The 23,615-nt window shown below is 36.3% G+C and overlaps 1 protein-coding gene across 2 annotated transcripts; it reads right to left on the bottom strand.

Moving 5' to 3' along the window:
* Positions 1–95: 95 nt before the first annotated feature.
* LOC132065183 (transportin-1) lies at positions 96–19,587 on the bottom strand. Of its 2 annotated transcripts, XR_009416695.1 has the most exons (30): positions 19,308–19,587; positions 17,757–18,044; positions 17,054–17,143; positions 16,832–16,909; positions 16,662–16,742; positions 15,884–15,934; positions 15,149–15,234; positions 11,114–11,180; positions 10,934–10,990; positions 10,810–10,839; positions 10,650–10,709; positions 10,440–10,553; positions 9,805–9,918; positions 9,513–9,611; positions 8,701–8,826; positions 8,556–8,630; positions 8,403–8,474; positions 8,141–8,251; positions 7,145–7,228; positions 6,479–6,586; positions 6,178–6,279; positions 5,938–6,000; positions 5,784–5,858; positions 3,338–3,409; positions 3,066–3,190; positions 2,019–2,070; positions 1,606–1,674; positions 1,452–1,511; positions 856–994; positions 96–732 (listed from the first exon to the last, which is right to left on the bottom strand). XR_009416695.1 is itself a non-coding variant. In XM_059458449.1 (29 exons), the coding sequence occupies exons 1-29, from the start codon at positions 19,473–19,475 to the stop codon at positions 911–913; spliced, it is 2,661 nt and encodes an 886-aa protein (XP_059314432.1). In that variant the 5' UTR covers positions 19,476–19,587; the 3' UTR covers positions 96–910. The 2 variants fall into 2 exon arrangements, 1 of the variants encoding a protein (XP_059314432.1); XM_059458449.1 differs by having other exon boundaries at positions 96–994.
* Positions 19,588–23,615: the final 4,028 nt, after the last annotated feature.

The following is a 23,615-nucleotide window of genomic DNA, read 5'->3' as shown; positions in this document are numbered from 1 at the left end:
GGTGAGATGAGACATAAATGTAATTTCAAAGAATAAATTACAGGAGCGAGGATAGAGGTTACCAGTACGTGCAGACATTAGAATCAATGCAGCAATTCTCAAACAAAATACAATTGAAAATTAACACACAGAATCTTCAATACAGCATCTTAGGATACAATGTCACTTTCGCATTTCTTTTCGAATTATAACTATCAAATATTTTCATCTTCCTATAGATGGGGAACTGAAAAAATTAAAGCAAGATAAAAATGATTTAATATTTTCGTTTAAATTATACATATGATTTAAACCCCTCGAACAATAAACCACAAAGTACAGACAACAATTATTTCTCTCGTCCACCATCGAGATCATTCGACCTCCCAATGGACCAACTCTTCCTAACCTCCAGGCGAAAAGGTGGATCAACAAATTCTGAGACATCTAGCTATGATATCGTAGTCTTAAACCAACCAATGGGACCTTATAATGGAAAGATAAAATCGGGAAAAGTTGCTCCTTGACCCAAAATGAAATTGTCACACCCAATTATCTAAGACTTTAGGATCGCCCCTTCAGGACAGACACCGACAAAATCAAAATATAATTGTTGCATAGCACACCTGTACACTAAATTTGTCAAACGTCAGCTCCAAATTTCCAGTAAACTGGTGTGCCCAAAACCAGCAGCCCATGTGAAGCTTTGGAAGAATACAAAAGGCAGGCTTCAATCTTCAATGAGAATGTTCCCTGGAGGAAATTGAACCCAAGACACTGTGTTTGCTCAATATGCATGGCAACAATAACAATCTGACAATGTTAAGATTGACACCAACACAAAGCCAATATATCCATAGATGTGAAGTGTCATACAGCTGAGATGACAACATGCACTGAAACTTGGAAGACGTTCACCGCCACTAATTAATTAAACTTGATACTTTGACAACTTGTCCTTCACTGAGGGCTCCAAAGCTGACATGAACTGTTCCCAAGCACCATCCTTGAGCATCTGACAAAATATTCCCAAGCTCAGAATAATACACTGGACATCTTTATACCCCAAATACTATATCACTGAGAGCTAATGTGAAAAATGAGATTAGTCTTCTTTGTTTCCCATTTCTTCACCTGGTTCATCTCCAGATGAAACTAACAAGACAATACATGAAAGGGTAAAAGGATAATTTTACTAAACCAGATGTTAAACTAGTGGAAACATAAGCACAAATATGTCGGTCAAAACACCCTAAAAATCTCCAGATGTTTTGGGAGGAAGCAACTTCAAAAGTAAAGAAAGAGGAAGAAAAAGAAACAAAAGAATGTGTAGAAGAATTACTCTCTGTAATTGTTTTCCTTGCTACAAAGGAAAACCCATTCACCAATTAGCGAGAAAAATTCAGAAAGACATCATGAAAAGATACCCGTCTATAGCAGATGAAAGAACTATAGTATCAGGCAATGCTTACTTGCTTATATCCTTGCAAAACCAAGCAGATTTCATTTCGTAGATCTTCACTTCTTATCTCCTGAGAAGCATCACAACATGAGGATAACAAAGAAAAAATTCTCTGAATTTCTCCACTGTTGAAAATACAGAAACTGATAATACAGAAAGCTTACATGCCAACTTGCAATGGCTTTGCAAATAAAGACGAGTGAATTTAATGCACCTGATGGATTTGCCTTAACCTGAATAAATTTGAAACCAAGTTAAGGCACTCCTGCAGTTGGATAATAATTTTTAACAGGTTTTAGAAAGAAAAAATTACTGGTTTCCAACTTATGACAACTTCTTGCATTTTTATAGTAAAAAGTATAGCACTTCTAGTACAAAAATTCTAGGTTGGTACAAGATCATGAGTACTTTTCTAAGTTCATTCGGGTTCTAGAATGTCGCCATCTATAAGTGGTCCAGTTGGAGGACAACCGGACAGAAATTTATAGCTTTCAATAATAGGAAATTTATAATAATTTAGCAGTATTCAGCTCATTGTTATCTGAACCGAAGAGGCAATATCAGAAGACAAAACTACCATTGCACATAAACCACGAAATGCATCCTCCTTCTCAATATCATCACGTATCCTGCCACAAAGTGAGCACAAATGGGAGGTCATCAACGAGGCATTTTGTGCACTGTAATATGCTGAAATCAATATTTGATGTGAAAACCCCAAGACTAACACGACAACAATGATAGATGCAAGAGGAGAGTCAGGAATGGGTAGGTTACCAATCAGAGTTCTTTGTCACATTTTCAGTTCTATGAATTGGAAAAGGAGAAGACAAGATCACTAGCTTCATATTGTGAAAGCAAGTTTTTTTTCTTATCAGACAAGCTTGACAAGTTAGTGTACTAGTATTGCAGCAAGAGTGTTATTGAGAGGTTGGATGCCTTGAGAAGGAATTTCCTTGTGGTATCGATCATCAAAATAATACTCTATCTGGTCAATGGGAACGTTTTCTCAAGGCAAGTCCATTCTCATTACAGAATAATAAAACACACAGGCATACCACGGCTTCAAAGAAAACATTCTTACTTTCCAGGTGGTATCAATGATCAAAACAATACTGTCTGGTCCTTATCTGTCAATTAAGGCTTTGACACACCCATTAAGAAAATGATTAAATATCATGAATCATAAGTGTTATACTATAATTTGGCTAAATTATCCTTAATTTTTTCTTAAATGGCTAATTAATGATTATATGGCCTTCTTGGAATATTTTGGACAAAATTCTTTTGGCTAAAATGACACATAAAAAGGACCGGAATGAGTATAACTTTGGTGTTCGCAAAGTTAACAAAAAAAATTGCTAAAGCATGTCTCTCAGGAATTAGCAACCCACAACTTCAGATTAACAATGTTAGTGCGCTAACATGGAGGTATTTCAAGCATCATCAAACATATGGAGAAGAGTAAGCCAAAATAACATACTTTAGACAAACTCGGTCACAGCATGACCACATTACTCTCTGTTTCATGCAAAAAGCCTACAGTTCTAAAGTTTTCAATGCATGAGCATGTAGAACCACCAGTCACAAACGAGTGGAACAATTGCAGTTGGAGTTAACTTACATAGACAGAGCAAAACACCATGGTTGCAGAAAATGCTCCATATGTGGTGACACAAGCTCCGGACAAACCCATGCAAGTCTTCCGAGGGTGATTGCGCTGTTCTCTATCAGCGACTTGTTGAGACCCTTCTCATAATCAAATATAAAATGAGTATGACAAAACAAACACACAAACTTAGGCACAACATACATGCAATTTATGCATATACAAACAACGGGATCAACCAACCAACCATCAAATATTTTAATCTTAGATACGAAACAAATAATTACCTCAGCATGTTGAAGGATTGGTACTAAGCATGAGACCACAGTCAGGACTACCGGAGCTATCTCTTTCTGGACCTGAAATTATGAAGTTTAACATCGCACTTGTGGTCCATAAAACAAGACAACAGAAAAATCATATTATCTATTGGCAATTAAGTGGACACGAAACAAGGAGCACAAACACAGTCGAAAGAAGAGCACCTGCACCTTAAATACTCAGGCAAAAAGCTCAGTGCAATCGACATATGTGATTTTGCAATCTCAAAGATATATTTACAACTTACATCATTATCAACGATAAGAATCAATTATGCAGCAGTGGCAAATTCAACAAGACCCTGCTTACTTGGATTTGCACCCGTAAACTATTCTGTGGGAGATTGTTTGTTTAGTAACCCCATTCACATGGGGTAATGATTATGCTGAAAAGATGTGTCAGATGCTGTTGAGGGTTTTGTTTGTGTTCTCAAGTTGCATGGTTACACCTCCACCAACACCAATTATTTGAAGGAATGCACCACCCGAGGTCTTTATGTCTTTATTAAAATTGCCTACATGAACTAGCTTTGAGTTTTTAGTATAACCTAGCAATTTCGTATCCAGTGGAGTATGCTAGATTTATCACAAGTGGCGTCAAAATTTGAATATAATATGAATGTTAGATCAATATAGTACTATTAATTATCGCTCAGCCTGCCACAAAAATATCCTCTAGCCTATTGGTTTGTAGGTTTCTTACTATAGGGGAAAGTCTGTGTTTTGCACCCTCTTTGCCTCTGTATTTTACAAACAAAAGTTAAAAAAAGCTCAAACAATAATAAATGGAGTATTGTAACTGGTGTCACTTTTTCCTATCTATACTCATTTGTTTTCACATATTAATAATTTTCTACATATATATTGTGATAATTCCCAACGAGGCAATGTCGGATGACGCTGCTTCAGCCCATGAATCATAGATGAAAGTGACCGAATGTGCGTACGTTCTATGCTAGGATTTGTTTCTGATTATCACCATGTCAAGATTGAAGATTGAGTGCAGTCTCCACCGCACAGCCTTGGATCCCTCCATTGCTTTAATTGGACAAGGTGCTATACTGAGTGAGCTGAGGAGACCTATGAAGAGGGGCTGAGGAAGAAGAAACCCTTCGCCAAAAGGCTGGATTGATTGGAAGAATTGAGAGTTCACCAATCTCTTATGTACCAAAACCAGGTTATTCACCATGGCTAGACCTGGTTTGGCGAGGTTCCTAATGAATATAATTGACGCCTTCTTCATGAATTCTAACTGAACGCGTGTAATCAGAAGGGAGCCAGAGTTTATGTTCGCACAGAGTAGGTTAACACAGGTCATGAAGGGATAAATGACTAGCTGGACGTGCCAGAGAATCTGTTTAAAAGCGAGTTCTAGCACAATCCAGATATTATAGAGTGCGCGAGATCTTGGGTCAACCTAGGATACCTCATACGCTAACTATGGAAGACCACTGTTGACTTTGAACATGGCACCCTCCACAGGAAGTACTTGCAGCTAGAGCTCTGCAAAGGTTGGCGGTGATGCACTAGCGGCTGATGCCGAGAAGACATGATATGAACATAACCTTCGTTTTGTATCTAATCTGTTACACGAAAAGTAGTGGGATGCCGATTGACGTTGGTTTTGTGATCAATCATCAGATGATCAAATCTGCCAGACATAACAAGGTGAGCAAGTTTTTCCCGTGTTTGAATATGTCAGATAGTCTGCGTGCAAGATTGTCCTAATGACGTTTGATGGAGCGGCAGGAAGATTTCTGTACTTACTGCCTGAGGATGGAAATGGGTGATCTACTCCAATATATCCTAATGATGAACGAGAATAAAACGACGGTTGAGATGCCACACCAGAGGAACAAGGAGAAAAGGGTGAGGCTGCTTGTATGATGGAACCTAACCAGCCGTCCAGACCGTATCAGCCACCGCCGCCACACCGAATCTGCAGTGCAGCCTCCACAGGCTGGCGCCTAGGACAAGTCTTCTAGATAATAACATTTTTGTATAGGCTCTCTGTTTTTGATTGAATCAGTAATTTAATAGGCTCTTCATTTTTGATATATTTCTTGTATACTGGTTTATTCCCATTTCAATAAAATTATTGTTACTTGACTAAAAAGACGATCTTTTCAATTGAATTATCTACCCACGTGATTTTAGTCACAAGACCATGAGAGAACATATGCTTTCTGACACTAGAACAATTCTGCAAACAGGGAAAATATCAATAATCAGATATGAAACTGGGATTACGAAACACAAAAAGGTTCTTCGTTGTGTTTTGCTTCCTTAAATTTCTCTTTATTTTGATAAATAGTGGATGTTTTCATGTATGACTACATCCTAACTTACATTCAATTACTTCAGCTAATCCTGATCAAATGATCTCAGAAAGCAACAAATCTGTCAAATTTACCTTGATTGCTAATTCTCCAATTGCCCAACATGCATTGTTGGCCACAGAGATGGTTTCCTTCAGCTTGGAAGTGTTCTGTAAGAGCATCTCTCAAGTAAACGACGGGGAATCAAAGAGCTGGAAACACGTTAAAAAAGAGAACAGTAGTCCATACCAGTTGGTTAGTGGCAGCATCAAGAAATTCAACCAACCGAGGTCGCAAATGAACGGGACAAACCTAAACGCAACAAGCAAAAGTATGTTAGCAACGAAAAAAAGACAGAGACTTTCAAGGCATTCATTTTTCTCAACAGATATCACACCGATGACCCTGTTAGGACCAGTACTAAAGAAACTCACACACAACCTGAAGCCTATGAAGTGGGTTAAGCTCGAAGGTTACATATAAACTTACCCTTGCAAGATCACCAAGCAAAGCAAAAGCACTCTGCCGCACATCAGGTGCATCATCCAAGCAACATTGCAGCAACAAATCCCCCAGATTACTTTGTGAAACCTACAGAAATTAAGTCCATATTGAAGCATAAAGTAAAATTGCCCATGCAGCTTGATATCACAATACTGAAAGTACTCTATCAAAGACAGAAAACAAAGCATGAAACATCAACATTGTGATGTCTGGTGACTGGAAAGAAAGAAGAGAAAAGCAACTTGAAACTCAAAGCATGCATCATTTTTGGATGAAAAGGAATTACCAAACTCTCGACACCACTACCAAGACCTTCAGCAAGTCCAGACAGCAGGTCCAAGCAACAAACAATGAATTCTCGGTCATATTGAAATCCAGCTGAAACGGGATCAACCTGCAATCAGACTCTCAGTAAAAGTAGACAGAGAAGAGAGCATATTAAAAGGGGGTTCAAAAAATAAATAAACAAAAATAAAAAGCATGCAACTGACCTTGCAATGGGAAGGGTTCAACCTACCCACTACTGTCACCATAAAATGCATATATATGCTCTATTAAGAGTTGAAAGGCGACACCCCAAATTCGGAAAATTACCACTATAACATATTATTGTAAACTAAATAGAAGACTTAAGAAGAGGATACCCATATTCAAAAATACAAACACAATAGATTTATTATAGAGATAGAGAGGTAAAAAGCAAAAGCAACAACAAAATCAAGAAGATTACAAAACTACAGTCCTGACTTCCAAGGAAGGCACCCACCAAGGCTCTCGTAGGTGACTGGGAGAAGACTTAGAACATTTAATCAACAGTGCAAAGTTGTCTTTACTATAAAGTATTGGCCTCTACAAGTGCGCGCGCAAACACACGCACACATAACAAGGATAAAAATGAAAAGAAACGAAGGTCTCAGATCAGAGTCAGAAGCAGTACAGTATCATATAATACCTTTGCCAATTGTTGTGACTGGATGATGGTAATGCACCTCTGGAATACCGGTGGAGCAAATTGTGCAAATCCAGTACCCAAAGCCTGAAATTAGAGAATGGTTATCTACAATATACAGTTCTATGAGGCTCACTTCTGCAGTAATTGCATATCTAATTTTTTTCAACAATAAACATCTATCCAGTACAAATAAAAACGGTCACATACAGTACTACCCATATTTAAAATGAAACATAAGGTATTCGTCAAGAAATTGAAGGTATGGACCAGATTCAGGACTAAACAGAGAGGGGTTCTCCGCCAAATAATGAAAAGCTAAGAAGTATCAAGCTTAGTTTGGTGAGGAAGTAACCAGATTGATAAAGATCCTGCCACCTGGCCATATAAATAGTACGTAAACCTTCAAATTTTGTCAAACAGATTCTTCATGTACCTCACCCCCTCTCCCTTTTATATCCCTGAAGTTTATGGTATCTATCGGAAACAGCCTCTCTACCCCACAAGGGTAGGGGTAAGGTCTACGTACACCTAACACTCCCCAGACCCCACTTGTGGGAGTTGGGACTATACTGGGCATGTTTTTGTTGTTGAATTTTATGATATTCCAACAGCACCATTGACAAAAATACTGCAGTCAAAACCAAATGTATTTAAATTTTTAAAGCTAGAATAGCCGGTGTAAATCAGAGATGCAAGAGATCCACTGCTCAAATAGTTTGCAGCTCGTCAACATAGGATGAACCAAATGTCTACTAGATGACCATTATACTTAAAAGTCAGAACTCAACCAACCAACCGACCCCTCAAAACCAAAACAGATAAAAAAGAAAAATGACAAACTAATGCATCTATTATTACCGTGCAGAAACCATAAGATGCAGAAACATCAAACCAAAGGCTTACAAGTACCAATAAGTCAAGATAGTCATGCAAAAATTCTTCATACTAACAACCATATATACCATGTACGACCTTTTTTCAAATAAGAAAATCAACCTGAGCTATTGAAGTAAAACACTCCAGAAGTGGGAAAAGATCCTTGTCTGAATTTGTGAGGTGCTGCCACTTCCCAATTAATGGGGGCATTAAAATCTCAAGATACTTGGGCTGTAATAACCAGCAAAAGAATTAAAAGGCAAAAATTAGATATCACAAGCCTTCTAAATTTCCGTAAACATAACTTGAAATCATAAAATAAAAGTAGTAACGGTTAACATGTAAAATAAAACAGAAAGAGTGAGTACATGATCAAATCTACCTGATTGAGTTCCCCTCCAACTGCATCTGCCAATGTTCCAATCGCATCATACACGATTCTAAGGTTCCGTCTCTATTAACACATAAAAGGTCAGACACTGTTAGCAAACAGAAAGAAAATATGGTGTCACCAATATACAGAAGACAAAAGGACCTGGTATTTCCCGAAAGCACACATCAAGTGTTGCAGAATGATTTCCAAGCATGGTGCTAGCTCTTCTGCAGCCTCCTGTAAAGTAAACCATCAATTAGGTATACACGAAGCAGAACCAGAATATTACAAACAGCTTATCACTGACCTCTTCAAGAGTAGCAAAGGCTGAACAAGCAGCTTCTTGCACTCGTTTATTATCATCCAATACTCTCCGGAGAAGACCCATTAAAATCTTGTTGAATTGTTCACGGCCTTCTTGATGATCAGTACCCTAAAAGAAGTCAAACAAACAGCTGGAAGACTTAGAAATTATCTAGTGACATCAACATATCACAACAAAAAAAGACTTAATTTCAGTCAAACAAAGGAACTATAAATAACAAAAAGGAAAAAGAACTGAAACAGCAGATAGAACTGAAACAGTCGGACAAGAGAAGTAATGCAGGATAATTTTTTTCTAAATGGGAACTGGTGCAAGACAACTTCAGCAAACTAACATATAAAATTACATATATATGATCATTATTTGATATTAAAAAAAGCACACCAATTAATATAACATTCGATATTAGTATATTACGGCATCCATATTAGTCAGATATGCAAGATCACATTGAACCAGTTCATCTGAATCTCTAAGATCAACACATGCAGATGTGTCAACAACCATACCCCTGCCGCCAGGCATAGCTCACGGCCGAAAACTACTTTCGAGTTTGTTAATATAGCTATATCCATGCTCTATTACAACTGAAATATCAAAACATTCCTACAACTATGTCTACTTCAGGGGAACAGCAATAAACCCTGAAACTAGAACATACCATAGCATTGTGGAAATTTTGACCCAAGAAGGGTTGGTGTAGGATTGCTAGACTTTATACAAATATGACAGCCAGTACAATCACAATTATGATAATGTAGCTTTGAGCTAGAGAAGGAGCATGAATTACCAACCTGAACAATATATTTGCTGAAGCGGGACAGCGTCCAACAGGAAATGCTTCGAATTAGAGGAAACTTGTCATCTAAAAGCGGCATGAGAAAGCTAACGATCTGAATGGGAAAAAGAAATAATATCTATTACTTATTTCCAATAATAAACCGGTACGCTCAATTACAGTAAAATTGCAAAGAAAGACATGACGTGGCGGTTCACTCGAAAGACAAACTTTTCATACATTTTATGCACAAACTCCTCCATAAACATGAAATTTTTCTTTAGGAAGCTTGTCAATAATAGGATTACCTCCGATAAATGAGGAAAAAGTCCATTTATGCAGCCCTCAGCTATAGCACCCAGAACTAGCACAGCTGCTTCTCTTTCCTTCCAGCCTTCATCATTCGTAGTTGACAATTTAGCCTGTCCAGATACAAGAAAGTTGCTGCATATCAGATCCATTTATGGCAAACTACTAACACAAAAGGTAGAAGGACAATTACTTCAGTTCCTAGTTTTCTCTTGTTTCCTTTATTCACTAGTATGATCAGCATTTCTTCCAAGATGATAAAACTTTAGTTCATCAGATTCATGCAATACTGATCCTCTGAGAGAATTACAGCTTAGAGTGAAGAGTTCTGCCATTGTCATAGCTAGCAACCACGAATATGATAAGAACAGGTAATATACACCAAAAATGACAATTACTTCTTCCCTTCTATTTTAAATTCAACTATTACTATTTTCACCATCATCATTTATCTATAGAATATTGACATATAAAACCTAGATTCTTGACCAATTTCTTGGAATTAATACAAATCAACATAAGGATGTGCACACCTGAGTGAAGAATTTCCTTTCTTACAAACACAGACACACACACACACAGAGATGAAAGCAGGGAAAGGATAGCTGGATTAATATTAGACAGATTAAATCACCTGAACAACAGGCATCAACGTGGGTAGAATATCATCACCAAACACGTTAGAGAGAATGTCCAGAGCAGCTGCACTGCACTTACGTAAATTCCACACATTTACGATGTCTTCATCCTATAATTAGGAAAGGAAGCATAATACAGGTGTCAAAGTCCATTAAAAAACTGAGCACTAATTAAGAAAATGATTGGTTACAAGTAAACCACATACATCGTCTTCACCATCCTCGTCCCCATGAAAACGTGAAGAATGAAATCGAGGTTTGATGTCCTGTCCACAATGATTTCCAATGTAATTATTTCCGAGTTGTCAAATGGGTAAGCACTAGTTTTCCAGCTAAAAAAGAGAGAGAGAGAAATGCCGACTAAACCTGATCGCGATCTGGCAGAGATCCGTCCTCCTGTAATAACATAATAATGGTTGGTTAAGCAAAGAAAATCACAACAAACTATTTCAGACTTATTCGAAATTTTAAGATGAAGCAGACACCAAACCTCAGCCTCCAGAAGCGACTCGTCATCATCAGCATAAACCATGTTAGACAGCAAAACCTAAAAAGTGGTGTCGGAAACATTATGCTCACGCATAAGAATATTCTCTCACAGAAGACACAAAATACCCATATGGCTTTGGAAACAAAAAGAAGAAACAAATAGCTTATAAATAAAGCATACTGGAATCAACCGTGGCAGGAATTCTCTCAAGTTCTCAGGTGGCAATTGAGCATCACAGTATGCGGACCTGTCAATGACACCCACATTGAATCAATTTGACAAGTGAAATAAATTCAAAACAGAAGATTCACAAAATATCTATTCAAGATATAATTAAACAAATAAAAATGTGTTTCCTCTAACGGCTTAAGCTTTTCGATGAGATGGTCATGGATTTCAACATGGTATTAGAGCTAGACTTATCGCTCTTTGTTGTTCTTTTTCTCAAGGTTGGGCCCCTGTATTATGTTATCCACGCTCCAGTTGTCTAGTCCCAGGCACCAGGAGTGTCAAGTCCCACATTGGTTGGAGGAATGGGTTGTGATCTCCTTATATAGTCCTGGCCAATCCTCCCCCCATGAGCTAGCATTTGGGTTGAGCTAGGCCCAATATCCATTTTTCACATGATATGAAAGCAAGGAAAGGTCCTATGTTCAAGTCTCACCGCCACCCGTTATCAAAAAGAATTTTCACGTACTTGGCCCATGAAAAGGTTCAGGCCCACACATAGAGAGTGTGTTGATGACATAATTAACCCAAGAACATAATTTATTCATGAAATATAATGCAAACCCAACCATTAAAAAGAGGAAGATATCACAGCTAGAACTAAACTTGAGCAAATCAACCTTAAGTTCGACATAGAAGATTCTTAGGTGCCATAATATTTGCTACATAATTTACACAATTAAAGATAAAGATCCTTAGTAGGGGAACTCTTTTTTAGGCTCTACCACATTTCATTCCTCACATTATTACCTTTTTATAAGGTAAAGTGACCATTCCTCACATTATTTCTATGCTACACTTCCATATTACAAGGTAACTGATGAGGTTTACAATGCCATCGGATCTAACTTCAAACAATCACTATTATTTAACTCATTCTCCCTCTACCACAATATCTAAAACAATTCCTCTGGCCCTTCCCTCCAAAATAAGTATTTCCTTATTCCTTTAACTCCCTATTCATTGGTTTACAAACAAATTTATTTCCCCCCTCCATCAAAGGAAAGTTCTTCTACCCATATATTTTCTAATCACCAAGTCATACTTTACCCGATTGCATTTTATTGGAATTGAAATAATACCCCAGAGAAATTTGACTTTACTTTTTATCATTTCAAAAAAAATGGCTTTACTTTTTTGTTTCCGAAGTAACCCTCATCAACTAGCACTTGTATAAACGATACCAACAAGTTGGGATAAAGGTTAGTCGTTATGGGCTCAATTACACTAATCCCCACGCTTGACAAAGATCTTTCAAGACTACTTAGAGATTATATGACAGTGTAAACGGGCAATAGATCTAGAGAATCCCTGGTATATACCCCTCAACTTTGCAATTTAGAGCAGATATACCCCTCGTTAAAAAAGTGGTGTATATATATCCTTGCCGTTACAAAATGGTGCAAATATACCCTTTTCGCTAACGGGATTTTTTCTAAAAATCATTTAGCTTATTTTTTAATTAAAAAAAAAATGCCATGTGGCTTTAAAAAAATGTCTACTCATTTTTTTAGCAGACATATTTTTCTAACGCCACATGGTAAATCTTTTTCTGGTGGGTCAAGTCTGGTTGGTTTAAAAAAATTATCTCCGTGGCTTTAAAAAAAATATGTCTACACATTTTTTTAAACGAACCAGACCCGACCAACCAGGGAAAAAAATTATCATGTGGCTTTAGAAAAATATGTCTACTCAAAAAAAATGGTAGACTTTTCTTTAAAGCCACGTGGTATTTTGTTTAATTAAAAAATAAACTAAATGATTTTTTTTTTAAAAATCTGTCAACAAAAAGGGTATATTTGCACCATTTTGTAACGGCAAGGGTATATTTACACCACTTTTTTAACCGGGGGGTATATATGCTCTAAATCGCAAAGTTGAGGGATATATTTGCACCTTTTCCCTTACTAGAATAAAAAGAGACCAAATGGGGCAAAACTTATATTAAGGGTTGATATCACCGACCTCAGTGAGCTTGACATTAAGGCTTAGTTGTTGTATGTTCTCTCTCCACCTATCCTAATTTATTATGTTCTCTCTCTACCTATCCTAATTTGTTATGTTCTCTCTCCACCTATCCTAATTTATTTTCCATTTACTCTTTGTATCCCACAATAATTTAACTACTTTTTTACAAGTATATCCTACCGACTCTCTAGTATGATAGTCTAGTCCAACTTCTTTGCCTACTCCCATGCTAGCTAACATTTCTAACAATACAGGCGTATCCAAATAATATTATGTTGAAGATGCAGGGAGCTCATGTGGGCTCTAATATTTTGCATAGCTTTGGGGCAAATAAATTTGAAAATTGGATTTGGTCCATTCAGGCAAATGAAACCAAGGCATGCTTTAAAAAACGAGAAATTGTATCCAATTATACAACAACAACAACAACCCAGTGAAATCCCACAACGTGGGGTCTGGGAAGGGTAGAGTGTACGCAGACCTTACTCCTACCAAGGTAGGACGGCTGTTTCCGAAAATAGAAAGCATAAAAAGAGGTCAGATAAGGCCAAGAAATATCGCATTCAAAGCGATATGGAAATGAAAATAACGAAAGCGACTAAGCCATGCTGAAACAACAGCGAAGGGCGTAGCTATCACGTATAAAATAAGATAATCAAAGTACGTAAAAATAACAGATAGTAGCGTAAATCAAAGCACAAGAACTTATATCACGATAGTGCGACTACTAATATGAAAGGATAAATGATACTATCTACGAGCCTTCTACCCTAATCCGAGTCCTCCATACCTCCTATCTAAGGTCATGTCCTCTCGTAAGTCAGAATCGCGCCATGTCCCGTCTAATCACCTCTCCCCAATACTTCGCTCGCCCGCCCCTACCTCTTCTGAAACCATCCATGGCCAACCTCTCATACCTCCGCACTGGGGCATCTGTGTCTCTCCTCTTCACATGTCCAAACCATCTCAATCTCGCTTCCCGCATCTTGTCTTCCACTGAGGCCACTCCCACCTCGTCCCGGATAGCCTCATTCCTAATCCTGCACTCTTGGTGTGCCCATACATCCATCTCAACATTCTCATCTCGACAACTTTCATCTTTTGAACGTGAGAGATCTTAATCGGCCAACACTCGCCCCATACAACATAGTTTCGTCTAACCACCACTTTGTAGAACTTGAACTTAAGTTGTGGTGGCACCTTCTTATCACATGCACCGAAGCGAGCCTCCATTTCATCCACCTCGCCCAATACGATGTGTGACATCATCATCAATCTCCCCACCGCCTTGTATAATAGAACCAAGATACTTGAAACTACTTTTCTTCCGATGATTCCCGGGTACCAAGCCTCACTTCCACGCCAGCCTCTTGAGGTGCTTCACTGAACTTGCACTCCAAGTACTGTCTTGGTCCTACTCAGCTTGAACCCATTAGACTCCAGAGTCTGTCTCCAACCCTCCAGCTTAGCGTTAACTCCGCTACGAGTCTCGTTGATCAGGACTATGTCATCCGCGAAAAGCATACACCATGGCACCTCACCTTGAATTTGCCACGTCAATTCATCCATCACCAAGGTGAATAAAAAGACTAAGAGCCGATCCTCGACGCAACCCCATCACAACCGGGAAGTGCTTCCGAGTCACCTCCTACTGTCCTTACCCTGGTCTTGGCTTGCTCATACATGTCCTTGATCACCCTAATGTACGCCACAGGTACACCTTTAGCCTCCAAGCACCTAAAGGCTATAAAAACTAGATATAAAATCTTATCATCAACATAAGTACATAACATGTCACCAAAGCTTCCCAAATCATGTCGACTAAAATGCCATCTTTATGTTCCATCATTCATTTTATCAACAAGCGAAATTCTATTACATAATTGTGAAAGATAATTTGCCCTCAAAGCAAAGGGTGCTAAAGCATCCCAGCAAAATGTTCTTACTTCGATGCTTGACATAATTATGATGCCACTGAGCAATATCAATATTAATAAATGAAGCATTGGGAGCACTTACCAAAATTCACAAGCTTCGAGCGCCGCTTCTTCATCTGGATCCTTGTTGACTTGCAATATATATTCTAAAACATTCCTCAAGTGTGGCTGTGCCAAAGAATCAGAAATTGATCAAGAACATGTGAAAATAATAGGAGTATGATGTTCTATGTTCCTCTCAAGCAACAGAGGGAAAAAAAAGTCGACAGACTGTTCAGTTTTCCTAAAGCTCACTGCATATCATATATATGTAACACTTAAAGGGGAAATAAGAAAATGGAACCAGTAGTTAAACCTTCCACACTGAATTTAACTTCCACGCAGTGTCCTAATATGGAGGATTCATATCACCAACACTAACTAGTTTGAAAATGATGAAGTGTTGATTGCTTAATTGATTGACAGTGTACAAGTGATGCTGCACTTAGCAACCAACCCCCGAAACTCAAAATACGATAAGTAGACCTTCTCGGTGCAGGTCAATGAAATCTTGACTTATTTAGAGGAAAGAGAAAAGACAACAATAAGACCACAAACAATCAAAAATTACAAATCATTATAAGGTTAAGAACCTACTTACCACTCTGCAAAAAAGGTAGGGTTAAGAACCTATTTCTTCAAAATGTTTATTTTATTTTATTTAAAATTTCAAAACTTCTGTAAATCTCGAACAGTTATCCACACCTAAAAGCAAGTGTGAGAGGAAAGCAGATGTGACAAAGAGAATAGACACACTTTAGATTGGAAAAAAATGCACCTCCAAAATGGCAGGACGAACTTCAATTAGTTGAACAAACGCCGAACAAACCTGTTGAACAAGGCAAGCTGAGTAATTGGTTGCAGCAGAAGATAACTCTCTACAATGGTGAAATGCGTAATTGATATTGCAGGAAAAGAGTCCTAAAACCTCCTTTGCAAGTGATCATGCTTGCAAAACATTGGATTTGTAGAGAAGAGTGATAAACCAAAAAAATGATAAAATAAGCAGAACAATCGAGTCAACTGGCAAAACATTTTCCCTGTCAATTATTGACAATTGAATGTCCAACTCCCATCATACTTGACATGGAAAATTACAGGCTAAACACAGAAGATATCTAAGTTATAATAATCATACAAATTTTTCATCTTATGACCAAGCAAAATAACTCAGAAAGCAACTGAATAGGAAAAAAACTAAGAAAGCATCAGCCCATCTAACAGGTGTCTACTACAAAGGACTGTTTCTAGCCGTCAAAATTTCAGCAGAAACATGATCTGTGAACTAGAAGTCATAAATTTCTTGACAGAATTAGTTCAGTCTTACAAGATCAATCTATCTTGCTGAAACAGTATTAACAATATTTTTTATTATGTGCATACTCTACTATAAACTTGCAGCTCGTAAGCATCAGTCACACCACCCAGCAAGCAGGAAATACAAAGAATACAATGTACTTGTAGTCTAGTACTAAGCCAAAGAAATTACAATAAAAGCAAACTCAGCACCGATGAGGAGAGAAACATGCAGATTGGATATTACAGCAGTCACTTACCAGCTTCCGCACTTCCGGAGCAGGGTCATTGGCGAGAAGAAACAAACCTTGAAGGTATTTATCCATGGATAGCTGCAAAACCTAAAACAAGAAAACTAACCAGATGAGCAAAGAGGTGAAATGGCGCACGGCAACAGACAATTAGATAAGTCAACCGAAGAGGTACTCACTTTAGGCATCAGCATTATATATTGATTCACAGAACTCAACGACAGCTTTCTGAGAGAAGCATGAGGTGACTGGAAAAGCTGTCCATTGAAAGATCCAAGTTAGAATGATACTATAAATCCAGCATTGAGTAACAAATTAACAGCAAACTATTTGATAAAATAAGCAACTAAATCAAAATGTGGGCAAATAAGTGAATAGCAATAAGGAAAGAGTTAGCCAACCTGGAGAAACCTTGGAAGGAAAACAGTGATGGGTCGTTCAGATAATCCAGAAATATCAGAATCAAGCAGTTGTGGGACATCCTCGCAGATCTGCATTACTGAAGATGTTCAGCGTTCCAATTAAGTATTAGTTGTACAAAACGCAGATGTGACACATATCCATTGTGGTAATTTGTACAACTGTTACCACTTCACATTCACATTGACAAACAATGTATGGTAACACTAAGATCATTACCTTTAAAACATAAGCTGCAAATGGAATTTAGCAATCCTGCGGGACTCATGTAATGAAACACAACACAGAAGAATTGTTTCTCATTATAGTTATGCAACAATTTGCTACATAGACATTAGCCCCAAGGTTTTTATTACTACCTGTTGTTTCCTTTTCAGTTATCGTTTCATTATTGTTGCTACAGTTCTTTTCTCCAGTATTCTCTACATGGCTTCCTCACTATGTATTTCCTTTCTGTACTATTTTTATATGTGTTACTTGAGCCGAGGGTCTATCGGAAAAAACCTCTCTACCTCACAAGGTAGGGGTAATGCTGCGTACACACCACCCTCGCCAGACCCCACTTGTGGGATTACACTCGGTATGTTGTTGTTGTTGTACATTGGCACCAAGGTACACACTGTATCCTGTGGGATAGTACCAAGTATCAAGTGAAATGCATGTTAAACAACAGAAAAATGGTACCTTTGATAAAGCATCCATGGCTCCTTCCATGTGATTTACGTCACTACTATCCAAGCTACTGACAAGTGCCTGTAGCAACTCTGGCCATCCAGCAACTCCGTCTATCTGTACAAGAACACTCATGATGGTTCCAGCTGTAGACCTAAGGTTTCTATCTGCTGCCCCTAGAGAAGGTAGCAATTCTGATTTTATGTATTGCTGGTTAGCAGGAGGCATGTTTTTGAATGCAGATCTCAGGTTATTTTTCAATAGCAACCCAGCTGCTTGCCGAATGTCAACTGACTTCCCCTGTTATACGAACCAACCAGATAGTTAGATAACAAAATAGTAGCTTTCCAAATATCAAGCACATTTAGGCCAAAACCAATTCACATAGCAATATGTAAAAGACCACCTTCCATACTTAAAATCAGATGTCAATACAAAGCCATCTCCTTACTGTTATGAAATCTACAATATGTTGGGGACACAAGAAAGTTAAATTCCTACATAATACTCCCTCCGGTCCATATTACTTGTCAAGTTTTTTTTTTTGCACCCTTGAGAAAACATTAACTAAAAGGGTAATTTGACTAACTTATCCTTATTTATTCTTTGGTCTCAATTCAATATCACTCTCTTTTTCTCCACATTAATCTCTCTCCACATTTATTGAGTAAGGGTAAAGGCGGAAACTAACAGTTAATTATATCTTAGTTTTCTGAAATGACAACTATACTGGACCATCTATTAGTAAGGACAACAAGTAAAGTCAACCGGAGAGAGTATCAAGGAATGAAAGAAATAGAGAGAGAGAACTCACAGTATCACCTAACGAAGACTTAGGACTAAATGCAACATTTAAGTTTAATCGCCATTGTCCAAGAAAGCACATACGGATGACTAAGCTAACTCCATAAAGACGACATACAACTTATGCAACAATTAAGTTCAATACGCATTGTCCAAAAGTCAATTCAGCTATCAAGAAAGCACATACGGAAAACTTTGCTAAAAATCCAAACTAGAACAACATTCAAGCTTCATACAAGGCAACTCAATAGAAAAATTCAATGCCCTAAAAAATTGAATTTATTCCGTAAGCATGAAAGAATTTGTCTCTAATTTATGACCACAAGATTCAAAAGCCTTCTTTACTTTCTTAAGCTCTGTGCCAAGTCAAAACCAGACAAACAAATTGAGACGGGAGGGAGTATAACTTATGCAACAATTAAGTTTTAAAACGCATTGTCCATTTCAACAAGCAAGCTAGCTTCATACAGGGATAACCACACTAGAAAACTTCAATCCCCTAAATAATTGAATTTATTCAGTAAGCATATAAGAAATTTCTCAATAAAGAATTGAGAAATGAGTATTTATGCAACAATTAAGTTTAATAGGCATTGTCGAAAAGTCAATCCAGCTTTCAGGAAAGCACATAGCGATAACTATGCTACAAAATCCAAACCAGAAGTACATTCAAGCTTCATACAAGGAAAACCTCACTATAAAAATTCAATCCCCTGGAATATTCAGTAAGAATCAAAGAAATTTTATGAGTAAGTTTACCTCAGCACGAGCGAAGATAAAAGCGAGGTAGTTATTGAAATCAGGGAAGTGAGAGTAGTGTTGAAGTTGTTGCCAAATCTGAGACTTATCAGAAGTTGGTGACATTTGTTGCTCTAACAATCCACAGATCTCTTTGAACCCTTCCTCTTGTGGTTGCCATGTCGCCATCTGATCAATGATCGGACCAACTGATTTTTTTGCAGAATTTTTCGAAATTCAATCACCCAAAATGGAATTTTTTTTTTTGTTTTTACAGAAGAAAAGGAGAGTGTAAGACGAAGAGGCTTTGTGTTTTTTGAAAGGGTTCCGGCCAATTGTATGAAGTCGGATCAGCTGTGTGAGGGTTTACACTCCTTTACGGTGTGACTTGGTTCTGTGTGGGTCCCAATTAAGAACCCTATGGGTCAATTATTAGCGGCTGTATGAACATGATGAATATTTTGTACTCCTTCCTCTCAAATGTATCTTTTTTTAATTTCACATGCCTCCTTAAATGATACTCCGTTCGGTCTAAAATAATTTAGGTTTTAGATTTGAATACATGGATTGAGAAATTCAACTACTCCTAAAAATTAAGAGAGATATTGACTAAAATACTCTTATAGCTTGTTAGTCGAATACCAAATTTATTCGCTTCTAAAAAGTATGCTTATTTAAAAAAACTATTTTTTTTATGATTAAAGTTGTGAAGAAGAGTGACAGTTATGGCCAATTAATTTAAAAGTATTTTTGACTTTTGGTAAGAAGAATTAATATTTGGCAAAACTTTTAAAAAGTGTTTCTATGTGTATTTTTCTCAAAAGTTTTTTCAAAAAAGTGTTTTTAAGGGCAAAATTTATTAAAACGAAAAGGATTTGCCCATTTTTAACCCATCCAAACGAAGTGCTACTCCCAAAAGACTTATTTTCTCCCAAAAGTTTGGTCAAACACCTCACTTTTTTAAAATAAGCACTTATTATAAAAATAATATACTTTTAGGGAAAAATAATCTTGGCCAAAAAGCTATTAATTAAGAGGGGCTTTGATACTATAACAAGCATTAAATTTGTATCACAATTTCAATTAATTGCTTCTAATAAATAATCATTTTTGTAGGAGAACGTGTCAAGGGTAAATTTGAAAAAAGAATAAAATACCTTACTTAATAGACTAAAATCTCAATTACTATTTTGGAGCAGCCCAACTTTTTTTTTGGCTTATAAACTCGCTAAATCCTCAATTATTTAATGGACCGATTTAGAAATAGTATTAATTAAGAGGATATTTAAAATATCCTTAATTTTTCACTCTCATTTAAATAGAATAAAATACCTTACTTGATAGACTAAAACCTCAATTACTTTGGATCAGTTAATAATCTCTTTCCAGAGAGTTAAATATTTATTACTCTATTACGGTTAATAATCTCTTTCCATTAAATGTTTTACTCTATTACGTGTCATCTCCATTAATAATAAAATTGTATTAAAGGTGAAACTGGGAATAAATAATTAACTGCATCTTAAACTTATAAAACGATAACTATTTTTAGTAAACACAACAGATAATTTGATACATGGGGAGTAAATTTTTTTCAGAGCTGAATTTCTGACCATAAAATTCCTAAAAGATCCCTGAAATTTAACGTAAAAATGATTTTATCTTTTGAAAAAGAGGGGTTTTGTGGCATTTGAAGGAAGTAGAATCAGGTGTGTGAGGGTTTATTCCTTTAGGTGTGACTCGGTATTAAGGGGGACCCAATTAAGGACCGTGTGTGGGTCAATCATTAGGCCTGGAGACATGTGCGAAGGTGTGTAGTGGATAGACTGGAGGCGCCGCAGTTGTTTAGCTTTTGTCCGAGTTGTCTTATTCCCTTCTTTTCATTTTTCTTTTTTATTCTTTTTTTTTTTTTTTAACTAATCTCTTTTGGGTTTAACTATAATTACTGTAAGTTTAGGGAATATTTATTTGTTTTGCTTTTTAAGATTGTCGGTTTTGAGAGCACGAGTATCAAAAGTTTGTCATTAAGCTTTAGCCTAAAGATCTTAGCTTTATTTAAATCAAATTCAACTTTTTGCTTGGATCTTTTTTTAGATTTTGAGTTTAAAATCATTAATACTTGGCTAACGAATTGTTGCACGGATAACCATTGAAATATGCATTAATGAGGGTAACATCATTTGGAGATGAAAGAGATTACTCCCTCCCATCCAAAATAAGGGTTTGTTTGGAAAGCCACCTGGTAATTGGAATTGGTGTAATTACTAGGGTAGTAATTACGCAGCCTAGTACTTACAGTGTTGTTATTAAAACGATCTGTTTGTTTGTCATAATATAATTACAGTGTAATTACAAGCGTGTTGTTTGGTTACACAAGTGTACACAGTTTATTTAATATAAAAATAAAATTTAATTATCAAAAATTTAAAATTAATATAAAAATATGTGCCTTTATAAATGATATTAAATTATTTATTTAATAGCATATTGTTTCTTGAAAATATATTAATTAATAATCATATACTTATAACTAATATTGTAAAAAAATAATTGATGTATATTTTTCAAATTAATAATATTTTAATTTTCAAACCTTGTTCTATCTCTAAGCCTCGTGGCTGACTTAGCACAATTTTGAGATTTCAGGGTGAGCTGCAACCCTTGGACCTCTTCTTTTATTTTCCATATTTGTTCCTATAGACAGTTTCATTTCAGTCCTACAGGGCTTGTACTCAGTATTCTAGTGCTTTTGTACGATTGACATCCGGTTTTGGGTATAGATAATTAATATGTTTTCTGCATTTCTATATTATTGATACTTAGAAAGATGTCATGCTTGTAATATGTTTTTCGCACTTAATAGTTAAATGAATTTCTAAACTTGGGGATGGTTCGCTTACCGGGATTAGTGTAGCTGCCATCATGATCCGTAATTTCGGTCGTATATTGGAGAAGAGCCGCTCCCAACTTGTATGGGTAGTTACCAATATTAATGTGATTTGTCCGAAAACTATATAATCACAATCATTGTTTGATTAATTTATGACAGTGTATATATTTTGTTGCTCTCTTCATTCTATAATAAGTGATTTTTTAGGTTTACGCACACCCCTTAAGAAAGTGCTCACTCATAGGAAATTAGGAATGTTTTTACTAACTTACTTCTAATTAAATGCCTAGAAAAATAAAAGCTTAATGATTCTTGATTATGTAAATAAGGGTCATTTTGGAAGAAGAAGATCAATTTCTTATTGAAATCCTAAAGCACCACTTATTTTGAAACAAAATGAATTTTTTTAAAAATCACTTATTATGGAATGGAGGGAGTACCAATTAACCAGACAAAGTTACTCTTTAGTCCCAATTAAACATATAAATTGCATCTCAAGTATTTTGATAATTTAATACTTATAGTGAAAAATCAATTGGTCTAGCAAGTCTTTGGATCATTCTATTTAACTTAATTAATACAAGTTAACTATTCTTAAATTCTCTCTATTCTTGATTTTAGTTATCGAATATCCTCTATTTATTCTTCTTTATGTCATTTCTCTAAATTATTTGCAATTTGTTCTCAAGTCACGTGATTTACAATTAGCTCTTCAACAATTTAGTGACATCAATTTCCCTCAGTCAGTGGTCAAATGTTTAATTTGATTTGATAGTTTTGAAATTTAACATGAAGGATAAACGATACAACTTACTATAATTTACGTCAATATTTATTAGAAACTAAGAAATAGTTTTATACAACTATCTTTCATTTATAATCAAATACTCCATTAGTTTTTAACTAGTGAATTTGCTGGCGCTTTGCGCAATCATTAAAGAAGATTTTCTGGCTAAATAATTATTGTTTAATTTGTTGTAATAAAAATTCAATAGTGATCAATTTTATCTTGTTCTATATTCTTTAAAAAATAAGAGTATTCCTTGATATAATTGAATTCTCAAGATTGGTCGTTCTCTTCTAAAACAATTAAGCTTCACTTTTTCTATGTTTTGAATATGGAGGCCTAAAACTTTATAACTTCACAATATACACGATATTCTTTTCAAGAATCTTCATATATAATTTGAATTGCTTGCAATGCAGTGCAAGTTTCTTTCTTGATCTTTGAAAATACAACAACAACAACATACCCGGTGAAATCCCACAATGTGGGGTTTGGGAAGGGTAAAGTGTACGCAGACCTTACCCCTACTTTGGGATCTTTGAAAATAAATTTAAATAATTAATTAAGATAATATGTTTAAATGAACAATGAAATATTATCTATTGACGTTCTTGTTGTGCCATTTACGATAGTTGGATGATATCTTGTGTCA

This window comes from Lycium ferocissimum, chromosome 7 (assembly GCF_029784015.1).
Source record: "Lycium ferocissimum isolate CSIRO_LF1 chromosome 7, AGI_CSIRO_Lferr_CH_V1, whole genome shotgun sequence".
NCBI lineage: Eukaryota > Viridiplantae > Streptophyta > Magnoliopsida > Solanales > Solanaceae > Lycium > Lycium ferocissimum.
The sequence above is the reverse complement of the archived record's forward strand: the minus strand, read 5'-3'. Positions and strand labels throughout refer to the sequence as shown.

Excerpts from the sequence above, each read along its gene's own strand:
- LOC132065183 (XM_059458449.1), bottom strand. The coding sequence starts at position 19,475 with ATGGCGACATGGCAACCACAAGAGGAAGGGTTCAAAGAGATCTGTGGA. Across the intron at positions 8,827-9,512 it reads TCAGCAAATATATTGTTCAG|GGTACTGATCATCAAGAAGG; the intron begins GTTGGTAATTCA and ends GACTTCTTTTAG. Across the intron at positions 7,229-8,140 it reads GTTTTACTTCAATAGCTCAG|GCTTTGGGTACTGGATTTGC; the intron begins GTTGATTTTCTT and ends CTCTAATTTCAG.